Raw genomic sequence first — 19,078 nt, 5'->3', positions numbered from 1 at the left:
TTCGTGGAGCGCCGGCTCCTTCGTCCATGGAGGCGCAGGCGATTCTTCTTTGTGGCTGTGTCCTTGGCGCGCCACCTGCAGCTCCGATGGTTCCTCTTCTTGCTGCCGCCATGCGGATCACAGCCACGGGGGGCATCTGCCTGCGCCTGCTTACCAGCAGGTTCCTGGAGGTCCATATGGCGTCTTTGATGGTGGCGAGGGTGAGCCACATCTCCGCGAAGTCCTTCTTCACCATTTTCTGGTGGCTCACCCCGTACAGCACTAGCTGTGGATCAAGGACCTCCCCTGCTGGTAAGTATGGGAATTGCAAGGAGCCGGCCTTTGCCCACAGGTCCCTGGCAGCGCTGCACTCCCACAGCAGGTGCCTCACCGACTCCGGCGCGCCACAACCGGGTCGGGGGCAGATGGACGTCGCCAACATGCCGCGGGAGGCATGACGGCTCTGACCGGGAGGATCTCATGAGCCACCATCCATGACAGGTCCTGGAGTTTGTTCGGAAGGACGGGATGGCCCACATTGCGCCAAACTGTGGTGGCGTCTCCAACCAGGAGGCCGCGCACTGGAGTCACTGGTTCCCGGTCCTGCACAACAGAGACAATAAAACGATGGTTAGTTAAAATCCCGATTTCCTCTCCTTCCAGTTTAAAAGCTGCTGGTTTTCTAAAATCACTCTTTAAAAGTTTCAGTTTCCTCAGGTATGACCCAAACCAGAATCTGTTCATTGCGTTTGTTTTTGGATTGTTAAAAATGTCCATGGCTTGTTTAAAATGAGTGCTGGTGTAATGGCTGCCTAAAAACAGGTTCAGGTCTGGGACTCCTTTCCCTCCTTTCTCTTTGGGTTTTATCATAATGTTTATTTTCAATCTCTCCCATTTGGAGTCCCAGATGAAATAAAAAATGTCCCGTTGCAGCTCTAAAAACACTCTCCTAGGGGGATAAAAACAGAACTGGTTAGTAAAAACACTGGTAAAATCACTGCTTTCACTATTAAAATCTTTCCCTCTATTGTTAGGTTCCTCATTGTCCAGAATCCTATTCTTTGTTTTACCCTTCGTGTTATTTCTGTCCAGTTTGTTTTCCCTTCGCCATTTTTATCAAATTTAACTCCTAAAACTTTCTGTTCTTCTTGGGTCACCTGGAACTGAAGTCCTGTTTCATCACTGAGTTTCCATGGTCCGTAAAATTGTGCTTTTGTTTTTTCTTTGTTTAGTTTTGAGCCTGACGCCTCACTGAACCAGTCTGCTAAAAGGAAAACTCTGTCTACTGATAAAAAATCTGTACATAAAATCATCCATATATAAAAGACATTTGGCCACCTGCCCTCCACTCCCCGGTATCGTTACACCTGAGGTCAGTGGGTCACGTAGAGCAGGGTGGATAACGGACAGCCCTGACGGACACCGCGGTTCACCTTCACTGCTTTTGTCAGAAACCGGTTAACCATGAATCTGCTGGAGATGTCTCGGTACATCAGGCCCACCCACGCTACAAACCTCCCAGGAAAACCCATTTTTTTGCAGTACCTGGAAGAGGTTCTGGTGCGAGACCCGATCGAAAGCTTTCTCAAAGTCTAGATTTAGGACTATCAGCCGAATGTTGGTGCCTCTGCATGCCGGCATGAATAGCCGCCATGGTGGAGGCACCACCTGTTAAAGGTTAAAACCTTTACTAAAAAACAATAAAAGGTTAAAACCTTTACCAAAACACAATAAAAGGTTAAAACAATACACATCTTACCTTCTGTTGAACGGCAGGGTGAGGATACAATTTAAGTCATCTGGCTGAAACTTCAAAGTCTGGATTAATTTTCTTGAAAAATCCAGTCTCGACATTCCCGTTGACTCTCCTTGTTCATTGAATAAAAAGCGAACACTGCGGTGCCTCTGCATTGTGGAGATAAAACCTTTACTAAGAACCAATAAATAACTAAAACCAGATGTAACAAATAAATACCAAACTAAAAGGAAGAGATATTTTCCACTATTCGGTGGTCGACATCTCAACCAGGGACAAAGTTTAATGAACCTCTTGAGCAGAGGAACCAGCCAAGCCACAAACACTACGGCTTACCGCTACGCCACCCGATGGAGGCGATTCAACCTCAGGATATCAGTCAGAGAATAGAGAAGCTGGTAAACCTTTCATCAAACTGACAGGTGGGCGGGACTTCCGGTTTTGGGGTGTGTGTGAGAGGAGGGGGTTTTAAATGTTAATGAATTTCCCACCTGACTGCAGCGGCTGGTGGCTCCTATTGTAATTCTTTGCTGGGACATTCATGAATTAGCCAATTGAAATAGAGTAGGGGGTGAGCTGTTGCCAACTCTGTACTTTATAGTTTTCTCCAAGTAGCAGTTGATGAAAAGTATGAAGATGTGCAAAACTAAAACTCTACCAATCAAGCAGCTGGACATTGAAGTGCATGACTGGACGTTTGTTCTCCTGCCCCAGGATGAATCCTTGACCCACTGCATCAGTGAAGACTGTCGCATGGGAGCAGTGATGTTCGAGAAGATGTTTGGGCGAGTCTGAGTTAGAGGAGCAGAGCGAGTCAGACTAGTTACTAAAAGTCTGTTAAAAAAAGTTATAACAAAAACAAAACGTTTCAGGTTTATGCACTTTGCATGTATGTGTCCTACTAGAGAAGCTGCCAGGACAGTGTGCCGTCCTGACACATGGTCCACGTTTCATCTACTATCTGGTAAAACAAACCACAGGAGCAAAAAGTTTTTGTTATTCAATCTTATAACTGTGTCCGGTTATGCGTCTCAGATCACATCTGCTTGTACATGCCGTGTAGCCTCGTCTCCTTAGCTCTGGTTAGTTGTACTCAGCCAATAAAACAGCTGTATCCTGTTCTTTTTGTCAAATGTTTTAATCGTTAGTCGTCAGCTCAGCTTTGTCTGTACTGGACCGGAGAGAAACCGCTACTGTTAGTTAAAACACAGTTCTTCAATCTGGATAAACTCAGACGCAGAAAAGACAATTAAAGAATTAAATGACTAAATGAATAAGTTCTTTGGCGCTCGGCAGAAGATTTGAGCTGATTTGCTGTGAACTCGGGTGAACATCCCCGACGCTGATTAGGGACGCTCTCCCCCCAAAAGGGGGCCGAGGCCCTAAGGTGAGAGAAAGAGTGAGACCATAAACCTGTGGGTTGATTTAAGGGACAGGAGGAGGAGAATGCCAAGAGGAAAGAAAAGGCACAGGATACAAGTGGTCAGCCGACAGGGATGCTGTTCACGAGAAAAGGTGAGACGCTGATAGGAGGAATCGATCTGAGGTGACAGATGACGGGGGAAACTTAGCTGGTGAAGAAAGCCAGCAGTGAGATACCATAACGACATGATGCCAGGCTGGTGAATAGGGGCTGGCTGAGGGATACGGAGCTAGAATGAAACCAGGCAGGAGGATGCAGGACAGCTTAGCGGTTATTGTGATGGTGTGGAGCCGGGCAGGTGGAGAGGACGAGCTGAAGGGATACAGAATAGCCTGGAGAAAGGCTGAAGGATCGGTGCAGGCTGGAGAGGAGCCTCGCTGGATAGACAGAGAACAGCTGGGACATGGGCCAGGCTGGAGGATGAAGGCCAGCCATGGGGATACTGGGATAACTTCAAGGAAGCTAATATACTGAGGTCGGCTATAGGGCTGCTTTGACTGTGGGGCAGAGAGGAGCTTTAAATAGACTCACAGGGTAAGTGGGAGAGAAACGGAGAGAGGCAGGACTCTTGAAATGAAACCTGCAATGATGGCATGAGGACACGGGGACAGGGTATGCGGGACAGTAACGAGGTAAATATGAATGCTCTGGGTCAGGAGACCAACCACCACCAGCGAATTGCTCAGTGCTTACCTGAGCACTGAGAGAGCGCTGAGCTGAAAGGACAGCTGAGAGATCAGGGCGAATATAGGATGAAAAAGCTGCAGATGACCATCTGCTGAGCTGCTGGAGAGACGATGTGGGTATGCCCTGGGCTGCTGCGGATGTGGCTGCTCCTATTCTGAAGGAGTGGCCTAAAAATTGGCTAGGGGGAGGTTGCATGCAGCTGGTAAAAGTCTCTGTGTTTAAGAAACCATGCAGCGGACATGATCGAGCCTTCTGGGGTTAAGAAAAGAGGTTTAGGGGAGCCGCTCAGTTTATGTCTTAAAAGCACAAACTTGATCAGGGCCCAAAAGGGGCAGACCGGACCATTAGTGCGAGCCACAACGATGGTACAGCTTTAGAATGCTGTAGTAGTCCAGGTGAAAACTAAGGTTGGAAACGGCTAGATCTCTAGAAGAAATAAGTGTTTGGGGACGTGAATTCTCCCAAACGAAGGAGATCATAGAAGGCTAATAGAAAAGAGCTCTTAATGAGGCTCTTAAGATAAGGAGAATAGGAACTACATTTGAGAGTACTGAGCAAATGAATGAGGACAGGAAGTGTGATTGGTTTCCTGCTAGAGACGGATGAATATTGGAAATACCTTTCAGGAGAAGCTTAATCACATGGTTAGAAAAGAGGCTTTGTGAGGAGGAAGGCTGATGAAGCTGAGAGAAAGTTAACTCTGGCGAGAAGACTGCGAATATAAGAGGGTGTGAGATTGAGATGATCAAAACAATAGGTAATGAAGGCTCGACCGTGTTAATTTGGACAGGATAAAGTGGGGTCTGATGGAGGGAACAGAACTTGGCATACTTGTGCCAGGCGAAGGTGTCGGATTTAAACGTAGAAGGCGCGAGGCCGTTCTTAACGTAACATTTTGCAGACTGGAGCAAAGGCCGGAGAGAAGGGGAGATTAATTCAGGATGAGATCCTCGAAAGAGGGAACTGGCGTCTGGAGGAGGTCGGCTGAAGGGCAAAGACGGCGGAAGATCTGAAACTGAAGGTGAGACGGAGCATCGGCGATGGCGTTAGAATGACCCGGGACGCGGCGCGCAGAGGATGAAATTAACCACAGATTGCCATGTAGTACGCCGTAGAAAAGGCATGATAGATTTGGAAGAGGAGCGGCCTTTGTTAATAGCTTCGACTGCTAATCGACGATTACAACAGAGTCAGGGAAAATGGTGTCAAATGGAACCTGACATTTGACCCAGGCCTCTTGGCCAGCTGGAATGACTGTGTCTTGTTTGCCTGTTCGTAGTTGTTCCCACTGCTTGTCCGTTTGGATGAAATTCACCAGGAGTTCGGCCTTCTGCACTGGAATGGAAATGGCTTTACACACCTGGCTGGTGAGTGTTGGAGCCAGAATCTGAGGCTGCTCTTGTATCATTGCCTCCAAAACATTGAACCCTAGCAATGGTCTTTCCAAGGCAAGACTACTGACAAGGAAAGGAACATTAATAGACAGATCAGGATTTGTTTCCCATCAAATTAACAGTAATGGGTAACAGCCATCATATGGGATAACACCCCCATCTATGGCACATCCAGTATTTCACTGAGTGGCTTGACAGTAATTTCTGGTAAGTATTTGTCTTTCCAGCTTTTATTGATCATGCTCACCTGAGCACCTGTGTCCAGTAAAGCAGTGACAGCAAAACCATTTAAGCTACACTGGGTTAAAGCTTTTCTCCCAATGAGCCTGGCTAGAGTCACGTTAGCTGTTTGATGAGTTATGGCTGGTTGTACTTGTCAAGTGGGTTGACTGTCTGTGTTTGTGGTGTTTTGGTCCCTGGTCTTGTGTGGGTTCACAGATGGGTACAGCATGTTGTTGCATGTAGGGACTGTTGGGGCCCGGTCACTGTCTGTCCCCCGGCAGGGACCGGCTCGTTTCCTGGCGTGTTGGTTTCTGGAGGCAGCCCACTGCTTCCTGACCTAATTTACTGTATTTATAGTCTCACCACGGTGAAAACAATGGGTACAGTCCGGACAGTTTTGTTCAAGACACCTCATGTCTTCCCTTTTGCTTGACCGTTATGTCTTGGTGGCTGATTATTTGGTTCAGATGCTTGTTGAGTTAATTTTTGTAATGACTCAACAATAGTGGTGAGTTTTTCAACTTTTTCTTTTAGTTGTTGGGCCCCATCAGCTTGTGGTGTTCTGCCTAGACCCTCTTTTGGACACTGGGCAGCATTTGCCTCAGCCTGAACACTGTAAATTTGTGGGTCTCTGGCGAGGAGCTGACCCCAAACGTCTCTTTCATTCTCATCACTCATTATTTTCCTCCTCTGTCGTAGTATTGCTTCATCGGTTGCACAAGGGTCAGCTAGAAGGGGTTTCAGTTCTCTGCGAACATCATCATGCTTGTGCCCAAGGCCTTGGTACACAGTATGAATGAAAATGTCTTGAACTGTGCTTGGGCTGTTCTTAACATCTGTGTCAGCACATTTTGAAGCCAATAAGATCTTTTGCTTAAGCCCAATGACTCTGTACAGGAATTGTTGGGGTGTTTCATTGTCCCTTTGTTTGGTACATGAGCTCCTGGAAAAACTCTGTGTTGCTTTGCTCACCAAGATGGGAGGCTTTAAGTTCTTCTACTGTCAAATCGTCCTTATTCATTAACATCTCCTTAAAATTTCCAGGTTTGCTAACTCTGAGGACCACCCTCATAATTTCTGTGTCACTGAACTGATCCCTTAATCCTTCATCAATCTGGCGACTAATGTTGTTGTAGTTGATGTCCAACCCCTGGTCTCCAATTCAGCCCCCCGTATTTTAAACGCTCTATGATGAAGGTAGGAGAGATCTCCTAATGAGATCAGACCGTCTTGAACCAGAGGTGTGTTTAATTTATCTCTGCTCTCCGTGTTCTGCAACTTAATCTGTGACTTTTCTGGTGGATGTGATGCAGACTGTGAGGAGGTGGTGGGTTTGTACTGCCTGACCTGCTTGCTAAGCTCTTCACAACTAGCAAGTAGCTTCTGTATGTCAGTGCTACCCACATCACTAGCCATCAATATTCCATGTTTATCTGCATTTACATCACTTATAGTAGAAAGATCATTTTGAAATGTTACCACAGGGTCAATAAAACCCTTAACTTGACTGTCCTTCAAATCAGCATCATGACCTTGTGGATTTACAAAAGGAACCTGTGTGATCCTGGCATCCGGACGCTGCACTTGTAGTTGAGATGCATGACCCTGAATGGCTGCATCCACAAGGTCCCTAAGCTCTAACAAATGAGCCATGCCAGTGTCCTCAGACTCTGGCAAAGTCTTACTGCTCATAAAACTGGTGATGTATCGTAACAATCCTCTTCATCTGCAGACTCAGGACGAAGTGGCTCCACCTCTGAAACCGCAACCACTGACCTGGAAACCTGGAACAGTTCATCTGCAGCTAGGTTGAGCAAGTCCTTCTTGATGGACCAGCCCAAGCTTTTCCTCTCCCCGTCTGCCATAGCTGTTCCTACTTCCCAGCAGTTGACTACACCATTCAAAGTCCTGGAGCCCTTTCTCTCTCTGTCTTTTCCTTCAGCGGTGGACAGGGTAAGACGCCTTCCTCATCCTCTGAGATGAACGATGGAATGTATGAGGTCCACAGCATCTGTATCACTGGAACCACATCCCAGTCTGGCAGGGAGCAGGATCCCGGACGAGCCCCCACACCTCTAACAGGTACCAGGTTTCCGGATCCGTTAGCAGCAGATGATGAAGCTGAAAAACAGCATTTAAATGAGCAGACGGGAGACGCAGTCTGTGTTACTCCAATTTCTCTCAACTTATTTGTTAAACAAACCAGCTCATCCTACTGTCAACACATCCCAATTTATAGTTCAGTAATTTACTGTATTTATAGTCTATGTAGACATATTCCATCATAAACATCATATTTTTCAATTCACTGCACTCTACATGCATATCCAATCACACACAGCGACATTTCATGGGCATGTATATTAAACTATTGTAACTGGCATAAATACCTTTGAATACAAACTACTTTAAGTGAATGCATTAATCACTGCTTAACCCTCCAAAACTGTGTCCAGAACACAAACAAACCATGGAGCCTGAAAACAGAACAAAACTCATTCCATGGAATATATATATATAAATATCCCCACTTCCTTTATAAGCAACCACCGTTAGCAATTCAGTGGCTGCTCCCACTAGCCGCCCTTTCCCGCCGCTAGTGTGTGCTAACCAGCTAGCATCGCGGCCTGCTGGCTACCTCCTCTAGCCGCTGCTGGCTCCGAAGCCCAACAAAACCCGTCCTATCTCCCTCAACACATTAACACATTTCCCCAAACATTCCCCGAACAGTACCAAATAAATAATAAAGTACTTTAACATAAACTTGAGGGTTATCCTGACATGAAAAACAGCATTTAAACGAGCAGACGGGAGACGCAGCCTGTGTTACTCCAATTTCTCTCAACTTGTGAGAAACGGCAACAGGCAACTCGGAGTCTCCATGCGCCACCTGCCGGTGAAACACCGTTACTGCACCATCGTCATTAACCCCATAATGCCTGTTCTTTTATTTCCACTTTTGTGGGCATCACATATATTTGTTTCTTCAATATTATTGTTCGTGTCAGTGTTAATGTCATGAGGCTGATGACTCCATGACACTTTGACTCATTAGGATTTGATTAAGAACCAGATTTGTTCTTTGTAATTTCTGTCCAGTAAAACTATTAATCTATAATCAATAGTCAGGTCTATATAAAGATATAATCCATGTTTCTGTCTCATATCTGTATGGCATTAAAAGGAACTTTAGTTTTTCCACTGAAAGCTCTGGTTTGACCAATAAATGCCACATGAAGTTTTATGGATGATGCTCTGATGTCCCATTGTCCTGAAGGCAGCACAGAGCTGCACCACCAGAAACCCTGAAGAGAAGAAGAGCTGTGATTAATGTAGTTACAGTTCTATCCATGTTTTAATGCTGCAGCTCAGTCGGTTGCTAATAGATCAGAGTTTAAACTGGCATGTTGAACATCTTTAATCTGGTCATTTAGTGGAATATTTAACACTAGAAAATGGAAAAGAATAAGAATATATTCTCCATTCTGATTGGCTGATAGGCCTACAGATTTTAACTTGAATGTTCATTACATTTTTCTTAGACGCCTGTAAAAATAATCTCTATTCTCGTGACTTTTTTATTCTCTGGGAAATTATTTTTGATGATAAATACAGAAACAAGCATAAAAATAAAAACATCTACAATAGTGATGGTAATATTAATGATAAAATAATAGTCAGTGCAAAGTAGCCTGCAAAGCTTTGGTGAGGGGCCTGGCTAAATGCTGGGGGGCGGTGAGGGGCCTGGCTAAATGCTGGGGGGCGGTGAGGGGCCTGGATAAATGCTGGGGGGCGGTGAGGGACCTGGATAAATGCTGGGGGGGGCCTGGATAAATGCTGGGGGGCGGTGAGGGGCCTGGATAAATGCTGGAGGGCGCTGGGCCCAACAGGATGAGAAACACTGGCACAGGTTGAGAACAGGCCCTTAATGTCCACTAGAGGGCGGTGTAGGCCAGTGTGGAGAGTCAACAATCGGGAAATGCTTCATTAGTTTCAACCAAACGGCTGCATACAATGTAATCAACTGTAAATCCAGTGACTTTTACTCATAACATGTACAGGCCGCGTTCATATTCCAACCTCTAAGTAAGGAGAAAACTTTTCTAAACGTGTTTAACCTCCAGCCTTTCTATTGGAGCTCAGCGAGTCACGTGACCAGAAATGAACAAATCGGTTTCTTTTCCACATAAGCTTTTTGGTCTGATTTGGCTCATTTATCTTTATTTTCGGATGCAGCAACAACATCAGTGATTTGCAAACTAGATTTTCTGTTTACCGTGTTTGTCTTCTGAGCGATAAAATCTAAAAATGTTCCGAACCGTGAGTCAAACCGGGATGTTCGAGGTTGAAATGGTTTCCGTTGCCCAGCGCCTGGCATCGCTTCTCGGCCTTTTGGCTAAGATCAAGTGTAGTATCTGTTCTTATCAGTTTAATATCTGATACGTCCCCTACCCGGGGACCATATATTAAATTGATTTTTGGAGCAGGGAGATGGAATAGGGGCTTGCTCCGTCCACTCCACGCATCGACCTGGTATTGCAGAACCTCCAGGACCGGTGCACCCCCTGAACTGTCGCATGAAAACTCACTATTATATCAGATAACATGATAGAATGTATGAGAGATTAACTTCCGGAATGTTTCCGGTTTCTTCTAATCAGAAATCATCGGCTTAATGATTCATAAACAATGTTTATAAGTCTTTAGTTTACATTTTAGACTATTTGAAGACAAACAGGAGCATAAACTGAAACTCCTGGATTATAAAAACTCACCAGAACAAAGTATAAAGTCACAATTTCACATTTTCAGATGTGAACCGCCGCTGCAGTACTCCCCCAGAGCCACAGAGGGCGCTGGTGTTCACAATACAGCAGAGCTCTACAGATAGCAGCTTCTCCTGAGGAAAAATGGGTTTATTGATGCCTGTAAGGCCTTTGATTAGCTTAGCACTAAAAGTTTGATCAATTAAAACAGGATTTTAATTTACTGGCTCTCCAGATGCATGTAGCAGCAACTGTGGCGAGTCGGCCTGGGCTTCTTTCACCTGCTTCACCTGTAATACTCTGATGTCTGCTGCTGACCTCTGACCCAGCAGTTACTGCATGTCTGCTCTGGTTATGGGTTAGCATAATGCTAAGAATGCTAATATGCAGAACTAAGGCAAAGAACTTTGTTTTCCAGGGTTTTATCTGTGGGGCAAAAGCTGAAATGTTGGTTCAGAAACCAAACATGACAGGATGGTGATGATGAAGAGCCAGGCTAACATTCAGGTGAGGAGGCTTCGCTCAGGTGAGGTAAGTTTACCGCATGTCCCCGTTTACGGCTGTTTAAAAGCTTAAAGTCCCTGATGAGACATTGAGGGTGAGACGTTTGGTAACTCGGGTCAGTTTCTGTGAGCATCTTACTGCCGTCACTTCGTGCTACTTCTCTTTGTGATGAATAAATTAATCCGTCATTATAAATGTTAAATAATCTCAAGACTTTTTCTACGTTTAATTAATCAAAGCTTCAGTCTTTTCTTTCTACTGGACTGAAAAGTCTCCAGACCAACAGGAATGATAACCGACCAACACTGATAATAAATAAAATCTTTAATGTCAGTTCTGTTTGTATATCCAGAGTACAGACAGATAAATACAACAACATCCACTTCCTGTTTTCATTCAAGTAAAACAAACACTTCAGTGCTTTCAGAGCCGATGGAAGATTTAACAGCATGAAGTTCACTGGAAGAAAGTCATCATGCAGGTCAGGATATTGCAGAGAACTTTGGCTTCAAAACAACAACGATGGTTAAAGTAGCAGACCTGAACGCAGCACAACGACCTTCCTGTGTGCTGACCGGCCGCTCGGCTCGGCCAATCAGGGAGCTGCCTGAGTTACATTCAGCAGTCAGACGGAGACGGCGTGGCTGGAACCAACCCCACCCCCAATCAGAGACGACCTGCACAGGTCAGAGGTCAACAGAAAGCTTTGTCCAACCTGCTCCTCCATGGAATGCTTTTATTTTGAAACATCCACTGCCTTCTGCTTTCTCACTTCACAAACCGACACGTTTCAGTTAACGATCACTTCCTCTATTGGTAACTCGACCCATTTATTACTTCAGTATAAACATCACTAACACCTGGACACCTGGGAAGCCCCGCCCACTGACCCCTGAACTCTACAGGTTGGAATCAGGAAACGAAGAGCTTCTGCTCAGACGGCCGACGCCATCAGATCGACTAACAGTCAAGATGCAGGAGAACCCAGAGAGCAGAGCATGCTATCTGCCCCGTTATCTGCCCCACCCCATCAATATTTACCCCTGGGGAAATCCAGCTGGTTTACTGTAGATAAACACAGGAAGCAGCCGAGAACTTTCACAATAAGAGTCCAGATGGCTTCGTCCAGCAGAAATGGTAGGAGACGTGAAACACACCTGGTCATGGTGGCAACAGGCCAGAAGCTCATTAGCAGTTAACGAGCTAACGCTAACTGGTGCTAACTGGGACCAGGTGACTGGTTCCTGGAATCACCTGTCAGGTTCCACCTGCTGCAGTGTGACATCATGATGATGTCATAAGCTGGAGGTGATGCTGCTGGTCTACCATGTTTGGATTGTAAGTCTTGGAAGACGGAAGCTGATTGGTTTGTTTGTGAAGCATGCTGCCCTCTGATTGGTCGGCAGCTGCTGTGATTCATTATTGCATCGTCTGTAAACAAGTTTTCTTCACATTCCGGAAATCTGTAGTGTTTTCTTTGTTTCACATCAGTAGTCTCAGCTCCTTCAAAGTAAAATGTCACTTCCTGCGGTCACTTCCTTTCAGATGGCTCCGCCTCCTTCAGGTGTCAGAAGAGCAGACTCCGCCTCCGCGTCGGGCTGGTAGCTTTCAAAACAAAACGTTTCAACGTCAGACACTTACAGCTCACCTGGTGACCTGCTTCTCCTTCGACCCTCACTGCTCTGATGTTCTACTGAAAGGTCCGACAGTCTCTATTGGACCAGGTTAAAGTTCTGCAAGCCGACCAGACCGGAGCCGAACTTCCTGAGGAATCGGGTTTGTGTTCGTTTCCCTCGGGAGCCTCAGGCTACCTGGTGAACGCCGCTAACTAAAACGCTAGCTCCGCTAACCCTAAAGCACTATTCATAAACATTAGTTCTGCTAATGCTAAAGCGCTACACCAACATGCTATATGGCAGAAGCTAATGCTAAACGCTAAACTCAACCATGTTGACACCCACTATAAATGGTGGGCACTGCTAGCTAAAGAGCTAGCTGCACTAACCCTACAGCACTAATCATATGAAGGCTAAAGCACTAAGCTAAAAATTAGCTCTGCTATTAGCGCATTAGCGGAAGTAGTGCCCAGTAGAGACGGGACCACCAGGTGTGTGACGGTTACCTGGATCAGGAGCTGCCGGCGGCCTCACGCTCTCCTTCTCCAGCTGGATCTCCGACAGACTGAAGATGGACGCCGCTGAAACGTAATCATGTGACCTTAGTGACATCACAGACAGAAAAGGCTGTGTCCAAGGTTACACTTACTGTCAGGAAGTGATGTCACTCTGTTTCCAAGGTTACTGAAGTAGCAATGTTTCATGGCCTCGTCGGCAGAGATCCTCTTCTTCCCTTCAAACTAAAGTTCAAACGCTCATCAGAGCTGCTACAGCCGTTACCATAGAAACACTGTGAGGCGTTCACTGACCTGCAGGAACTTTGACAGCAGCTCCACTCCTTCACTGCTGAGCCTGAACACAGAGAGGAGGATGCTGGGAAAAGCCCTGGCTACCTGGGGGTATGTGTGGGGTACCGGGCCTACCCTGGGGGTATGTGTGGGGTACCGGGCCTACCCTGGGGGTATTTGTGGGGTACCGGGCCTACCCCTGGGGGTACCCCGGCCTACCTGGGGGTATTTGTGGGGTACCCGGGCCTATCTGGGGGTATTTGTGGGGTACCGGGCCTACCTGGGGGTACCCGGGCCTATCTGGGGGTATTTGTAGGGTACCCGGGCCTACCCCTGGGGGTACCCCGGCCTACCTGGGGGTATTTGTGGGGTACCCGGGCCTATCTGGGGGTACCCGGGCCTACCTGGGGGTATTTGTGGGGTACCCGGACCTACCTGGGGGTGTTTGTGGGGTACCGGGCCTACCTGGGGGTATTTGTGGGGTACCGGGCCTACCTGGGGGTATTGGTGGGGTACCGGGCCTACCTGGGGGTATTTGTGGGGTACCGGGCCTACCTGGGGGTACCCGGGCCTATCTGGGGGTATTTGTGGGGTACCCGGGCCTATCTGGGGGTATTTGTAGGGTACCCGGGCCTACCTGGGGGTATTTGTGGGGTACCGGGCCTACCCCTGGGGGTACCCCGGCCTACCTGGGGGTATTTGTGGGGTACCCGGGCCTATCTGGGGGTACCCGGGCCTACCTGGGGGTATTTGTGGGGTACCCGGACCTACCTGGGGGTGTTTGTGGGGTACCGGGCCTACCTGGGGGTATTTGTGGGGTACCGGGCCTACCTGGGGGTATTTGTGGGGTACCCGGGCCTACCTGGGGGTATTTGTGGGGTACCCGGACCTACCTGGGGGTATTTGTGGGGTACCGGGCCTACCCTGGGGGTATTGGTGGGGTACCGGGCCTACCCTGGGGGTACCCGGGCCTACCTGGGGGTATTTGTGGGGTACCCGGGCCTACCTGGGGGTATTTGTGGGGTACCGGGCCTACCTGGGGGTATTTGTGGGGTACCCGGACCTACCTGGGGGTATTTGTGGGGTACCCGGACCTACCTGGGGGTATTTGTGGGGTACCCGGACCTACCTGGGGGTATTTGTGGGGTACCGGGCCTACCTGGGGGTATTTGTGGGGTACCGGGCCTACCCTGGGGGTATTGGTGGGGTACCGGGCCTACCCTGGGGGTACCCGGGCCTACCTGGGGGTATTTGTGGGGTACCCGGGCCTACCTGGGGGTATTTGTGGGGTACCCGGGCCTACCTGGGGGTGTGGTTGCTCAGCCTCTCGGCTCGGTACTGAGGGAAGTTGAAAGCCAGGAACTCCTGGTTGGACCCGATCCCGGGCCAGCTGCGCTCTCTGGGCGTTCCTGCAGACAAAACTACCTTCAGTCAGCAACAATCCTGGATGCTGATTGGCTCTCGGTGACGGAAGCTGATTGGTCAATACCCAGCAGCTTGAAGATGAAGTGAAGCTCCTCCTCAACCGTAGAGCCAGGAAAGAGAGGGCGACCCGTCACCATCTCATAGAAGATGCACCCAACACCCCTGGAGACACAAACGGGTGGAAACGGCTCGTAGAAGGCCGAGGGTCCGAACCGACCCCTTTATTACAAACCAGAACTTTCTGTTCCTGTTCCTGAGGGCTGGTACCAGAACCGACAACCAGCACCACTGGAGACAGGAAGGGACAACCTGGACATGTCAACGGTCCATCAGCAGGACAAGCAACCATGGAGACGCAACCACCAGCTGGGAGAGCAGGAAACCCGACGGACATGTTTCTGGACAGAACCAGGAGGAAACCCAGAGAGGGAACCGGGCCGTGCGCTGGGAGGACATGCTAACTCCATGCAGAGATTTTGTTGCTAAAAGCAGCCGGATCTGAGAACCGGACCATGCAGAACCGTACCACATGTCGATGTGGGTGGAGTAGTCGGTGCTGCCCAGCAGGATGTCCGGCGGCCGGTACCACAGCGTCACCACCTCATTGGAGTACGTTTTTGTTGGGATGGACTTGGCTCGGGCCAAACCTGAAGGACACCAAGTATTCCGGTCAGAACAGAAGCAGAACCAGAACCAGAACCAGAGGAGAACCCACCGAAGTCGGCCAGCTTGAGCTCCCCTCGCTCGTTGATCAGCAGGTTCTGGGGCTTCAGGTCTCGGTGGAGAACTTTCCTCCGGTGGCAGTAGGACAAACCGCGGAGCAACTGGAAGAGAAACAGCTGAGACAGAAACACCAGACCAGTCAGCTGGTTCTGCTGGTTCTACTGGGTTCTACTGGACTCTCCATCCATCCATCCTCACCTTGACGTTGTGAACATGGATGACGTTTCCACAGTCGTCCAGGTATTGCTTCAGATCTTTGTCCTGAAATGTGAAAATCCAGGTAATTCTGGTTAAATCAGGTGATTGATAATCAATTAGCCTATTGATCCGGCGTTTCCTGGTAACGACTCACCAGGTACTCAAAGACCAGCGTGAGGGATTTCTGCGTGTGGATGATGTCATGAAGCGTCACGATGTTGGCGTGTTTCAGGTCCTTCAGCAGAGACACTGCAGGAGAAAAGACACGTCAACCAGCAACTCGTCAACCTGCAACTCGTCAACCTGCAACACGTCAACCTGCAACTCGTCAACCTGCAACACGTCAACCTGCAACTCGTCAACCTGCAACACGTCAACCTGCAACTCGTCAACCTGCAACTCGTCAACCTGCAACACGTCAACCAGCAACTCGTCAACCTGCAACACGTCAACCTGCAACTCGTCAACCTGCAACTCGTCAACCTGCAACTCGTCAACCTGCAACTCGTCAACCTGCAACTCGTCAACCAGCAACACGTCAACCAGCAACTCGTCAACCAGCAACTCGTCAACCTGCAACTCGTCAACCTGCAACTCGTCAACCTGCAACACGTCAACCAGCAACACGTCAACCAGCAACTCGTCAACCAGCAACTCGTCAACCAGCAACTCGTCAACCTGCAACTCGTCAACCTGCAACACGTCAACCTGCAACTCGTCAACCAGCAACTCGTCAACCTGCAACTCGTCAACCTGCAACTCGTCAACCTGCAACACGTCAACCCTGTAAACCATGTTGCTGCTAGATGCTGGTTGCTGCTAGCTGCTGGTTGCTGCTGCTAGTTGCTGCTAGTTGCTGGTTGCTGCTGCTAGTTGCTGCTGCTAGCTGCTGCTAGCTGCTGCTGCTGGTTGCTGCTAGCTGCTGCTGCTAGTTGCTGCTAGCTGCTGCGGTACCTTCTCTGATTGCCGTGCACGGAGCTCCCTCTTCATGTTCCAGGCGAATCTCCTTCAGGGCAACCAGGTTGTCGGTCAGCTTGCTGCGACCTTTGTACACTGTGGCGTAGGTCCCCTGCAGACAGACAGGTGGCGCTCTGAGGACCCGGACACGTCGGTTCCTAAACACTCGGACTCTCCCTGTGAGCTCACCTCTCCCAGTTTGTCCAGTTTGATGTACGTCTCCAGTTTCCCGAACCCGATCTCCGACTGCACACAGAGAGAAACACGCTGAGCTGACGGCGGCGCGGCGTGGAGCGGCGCGGCGTGGAGCGGCGTGGTGCGGCGCAGCGGAGAGGAAACGTACCAGAGACACTCGGCGGAGCCGCCTGCTGATTGGCTGCTCGAACAGAGCCGGACCAATCACGCTGAACTTCTCCAGGTAATCATCAGGAAGACGGATATCCGCCGGCAACGACAGACGCTTGTTGATGTCCTGAAACACGAGAAGAGACAGACTTCACCTGCTTTAGCTGCGAGGGGTCAGGAGAGGTACAGGTCAGTTTCAGGTGTTTCGTGCGTCTGGTTCTGGTTCTGGTTCGTTACCTCTGTTGAGATCTTCTTGTTCCTCAGTCGGACTCGGACTGGACTCTGAACATCGTCTGAAGACGAAGGCGGATCACTTTCTCCACCAGAGTTCATCTTGACGTCTTCATGAACTATTTCTGAAAGAACCAGCAGAAGTTTCAGACTCTGCTTCAGAACCAGAGCCGCCGGGTTTCTCGTGGCCGGTACCGAGTCTGGTGGCCCGGTTCAGGTAGGAACTCAGGCTGCGGCCGAGACCGCGAGGCCTCCTCATGGAGCCGCCGTAGGACTGCAGCAACGAGTGGACCGAAGACGACGAGGCGCGGACCTTCAGAGCTGCTGAGGAACGAAGAGACGGGACCTCTGGGAGGGGGGGGAGGGGGATGGGGGAGGAGGGGAGGAAGAAGAGGGAAGAGGAGGGGGGAGGAGGAAGAGGGAGGAGGGGAGGAAGAGGAGGAGGGAGGAAAACAGGTGTTAGAAGTGACGCAGTGGAAATCAGATCTGGATGTTAAACATCCTGAATCTATATTTTTATCTTCCCTTCATTCATTGGCTAAATCCAGATTATAATCTACATATGTAATCTAAGCCCCACCACCAGAGGCCTGACTGGTCCCAACAGAACCCCTCGGTACCAGACTGTAATGCTGGTCCCTGAACAGGAAGTCACCTGAATCGCTGTGTGACGTCACTTCCTGCGTGTTGGAGTCGTTGAGCGCCTGGTCCCCGCCGCCGGCCCCGCCCCTCCCCAGAGTGACAGACAGCTGCCGTTTGAGCTTCCTGATCCGCTCCATGAGGGGGGGTCCAGGCGGCAGGGGGGGGCGAGACGCCGACGGGGGCGGAGCCGTCCACCTGGAGACACCTGTACAGGTAAACACATGGATGAACACCAAGCTGCAGCTCTGCGACCATCTGGAACTGAGTTAGATTCACTGATCGTCTTCGTATAAACACCTGATGGACCAACAGGAAGTGATGTCACTTCCTGCTCCTGTCAGCCTCAGGTAGTTTCACCAGTAACAGTTACCATGGAGACCGACTCTGAGGTCAACCTGATCCTTCTCGTCCAATCAGGACTCAGTAAGGCTGACCCATGTTTCCATGGTTACCGTGTGAAACACAGTCAGGGACCTGTGATGCTGAGGTCATCATCTCAGCCAATCAATCAGCAGCTTTCAGGATGACGTCACAGATCAGTGGGTCCCTCAGACTGCTTTCAGAAGGTCCAGAACCTGGCCGCACTCTGAGTGGACCGAGCCTGACACCGGAAGCTCTGTGTGATCCAGTTTCAGTCAGGAATTAATGGAGAATTAATATTTTTATAAATCATTCCTAAATGTTTTCATTTAACTCATTCAGTCATTCATTCATTCATAGCGGATGTGGTTGATGTTCTTGCTGCAAGTTAAACGTTTTCAGCTTAAAGCCCAGAACCGAACCGAACCGAACCGTTTCTGCTGCTCACAGCTAGCCTGCTAGCCCGGCTCCGTCTACATCCTGAACTCCTGCAGTGGGCTTCGTGTTCTGCCTGCGCCCAGGCTCCGGTTCGGTATCGGCTGCCGGGCCGGAGGGCCAGGGAACCGGGTCCGCTGCCTCCACCTTTGACCCGGTACCTACCGTGAGAGGCGGACCCGGTCCGGCCCGGGTTCTGCGTGGTTCGGTTCAGTCTGAAGGAGGTTCGGGTCGCTCCGTCTCCCAGTAATCCGCCGCCATGTTCCTACTCCACTGCGTCATGACGTCACCTAGCCCCGCCCCCAGCGTGTTTGTAAACAAACTGGTGGTTTTTGATCTTCTGCTTATTTCAATCTAGAAATTCACGTAGCAAGTCACAAACTATGAAGGTACTTTCAAAAGATTGTTTTTCTATTTTTTTGCTGATTTTTAATTCTTCTTCAGCTCTACAAAGTAACCCAGTGAAGTTCTCCAGCTTCTAGTGCAGCTTCTCCTCCCTGGTCCTCAGGGTGTCCTGCTTGTTCCAGCTGTTTCCCTTCTGACACCTGGATTGCATCTCTGGGTGATTAACAGGCAGCACCTGATGGTCATGCAGTCATTTGGATCAGCGGTTCTGGACAGAGGCTC

The 19,078-nt window shown here is 49.2% G+C and overlaps 1 protein-coding gene, 1 long non-coding RNA gene and 1 other non-coding gene across 15 annotated transcripts; 2 read left to right on the top strand and 1 right to left on the bottom strand.

Moving 5' to 3' along the window:
* Positions 1-9,837: 9,837 nt before the first annotated feature.
* Positions 9,838-10,028, top strand: LOC145552376 (U2 spliceosomal RNA). The gene has a single exon (XR_014088411.1). It is a non-coding gene; the product is annotated as a U2 spliceosomal RNA (small nuclear RNA).
* A 353-nt stretch (positions 10,029-10,381) lies between these two features.
* On the top strand, positions 10,382-12,202 carry LOC103460236 (uncharacterized). The gene is made up of 2 exons (XR_532881.3): positions 10,382-10,519; positions 10,646-12,202. It is a non-coding gene; the product is annotated as an uncharacterized LOC103460236 (long non-coding RNA).
* Positions 11,038-18,748, bottom strand: cdk16 (cyclin dependent kinase 16). 13 transcript variants are annotated; one of them, XM_081609501.1, is made up of 17 exons: positions 18,617-18,748; positions 17,670-17,861; positions 17,210-17,362; positions 17,021-17,139; positions 16,782-16,910; positions 16,628-16,684; positions 16,436-16,550; positions 15,636-15,730; positions 15,482-15,544; positions 15,276-15,399; positions 15,087-15,207; positions 14,625-14,722; positions 14,439-14,544; positions 13,157-13,199; positions 12,997-13,087; positions 12,854-12,928; positions 11,038-12,336 (listed from the first exon to the last, which is right to left on the bottom strand). In XM_081609501.1, exons 2-17 carry the CDS (start codon positions 17,791-17,793, stop codon positions 12,299-12,301), a joined length of 1,551 nt encoding a protein of 516 aa, XP_081465627.1. In that variant the 5' UTR covers positions 17,794-17,861; positions 18,617-18,748; the 3' UTR covers positions 11,038-12,298. The 13 variants fall into 13 exon arrangements, 4 of the variants coding, with proteins under 4 accessions (XP_081465627.1, XP_081465628.1, XP_081465629.1 ...); XR_014088359.1 differs by lacking the exons at positions 11,038-12,336; positions 12,854-12,928; positions 12,997-13,087; positions 13,157-13,199 and adding exons at positions 13,521-13,772; positions 13,803-13,824; positions 13,937-14,407; XR_014088355.1 differs by lacking the exons at positions 11,038-12,336; positions 12,854-12,928; positions 12,997-13,087; positions 13,157-13,199 and adding exons at positions 13,521-13,690; positions 13,773-14,407.
* Positions 18,749-19,078: the final 330 nt, after the last annotated feature.

This window comes from Poecilia reticulata, chromosome 7 (assembly GCF_904066995.2).
Source record: "Poecilia reticulata chromosome 7, P_reticulata-male-v2, whole genome shotgun sequence".
Taxonomy (NCBI): Eukaryota; Metazoa; Chordata; class Actinopteri; order Cyprinodontiformes; family Poeciliidae; genus Poecilia; species Poecilia reticulata.
Note: the sequence above shows the minus strand (reverse complement) of the source record. Positions and strands in the feature narration are given on the sequence as shown.

Coding starts and splice junctions, on each gene's coding strand:
- cdk16 (XM_081609501.1), bottom strand. CDS start 17,793: ATGGAGCGGATCAGGAAGCTCAAACGGCAGCTGTCTGTCACTCTGGGG. Junction 14,723..15,086: donor TCCACCCACATCGACATGTG/GTACGGTTCTGC, acceptor TTGTGTCTCCAG/GGGTGTTGGGTGCATCTTCT. Junction 14,545..14,624: donor CTTCATCTTCAAGCTGCTGG/GTATTGACCAAT, acceptor TTTTGTCTGCAG/GAACGCCCAGAGAGCGCAGC.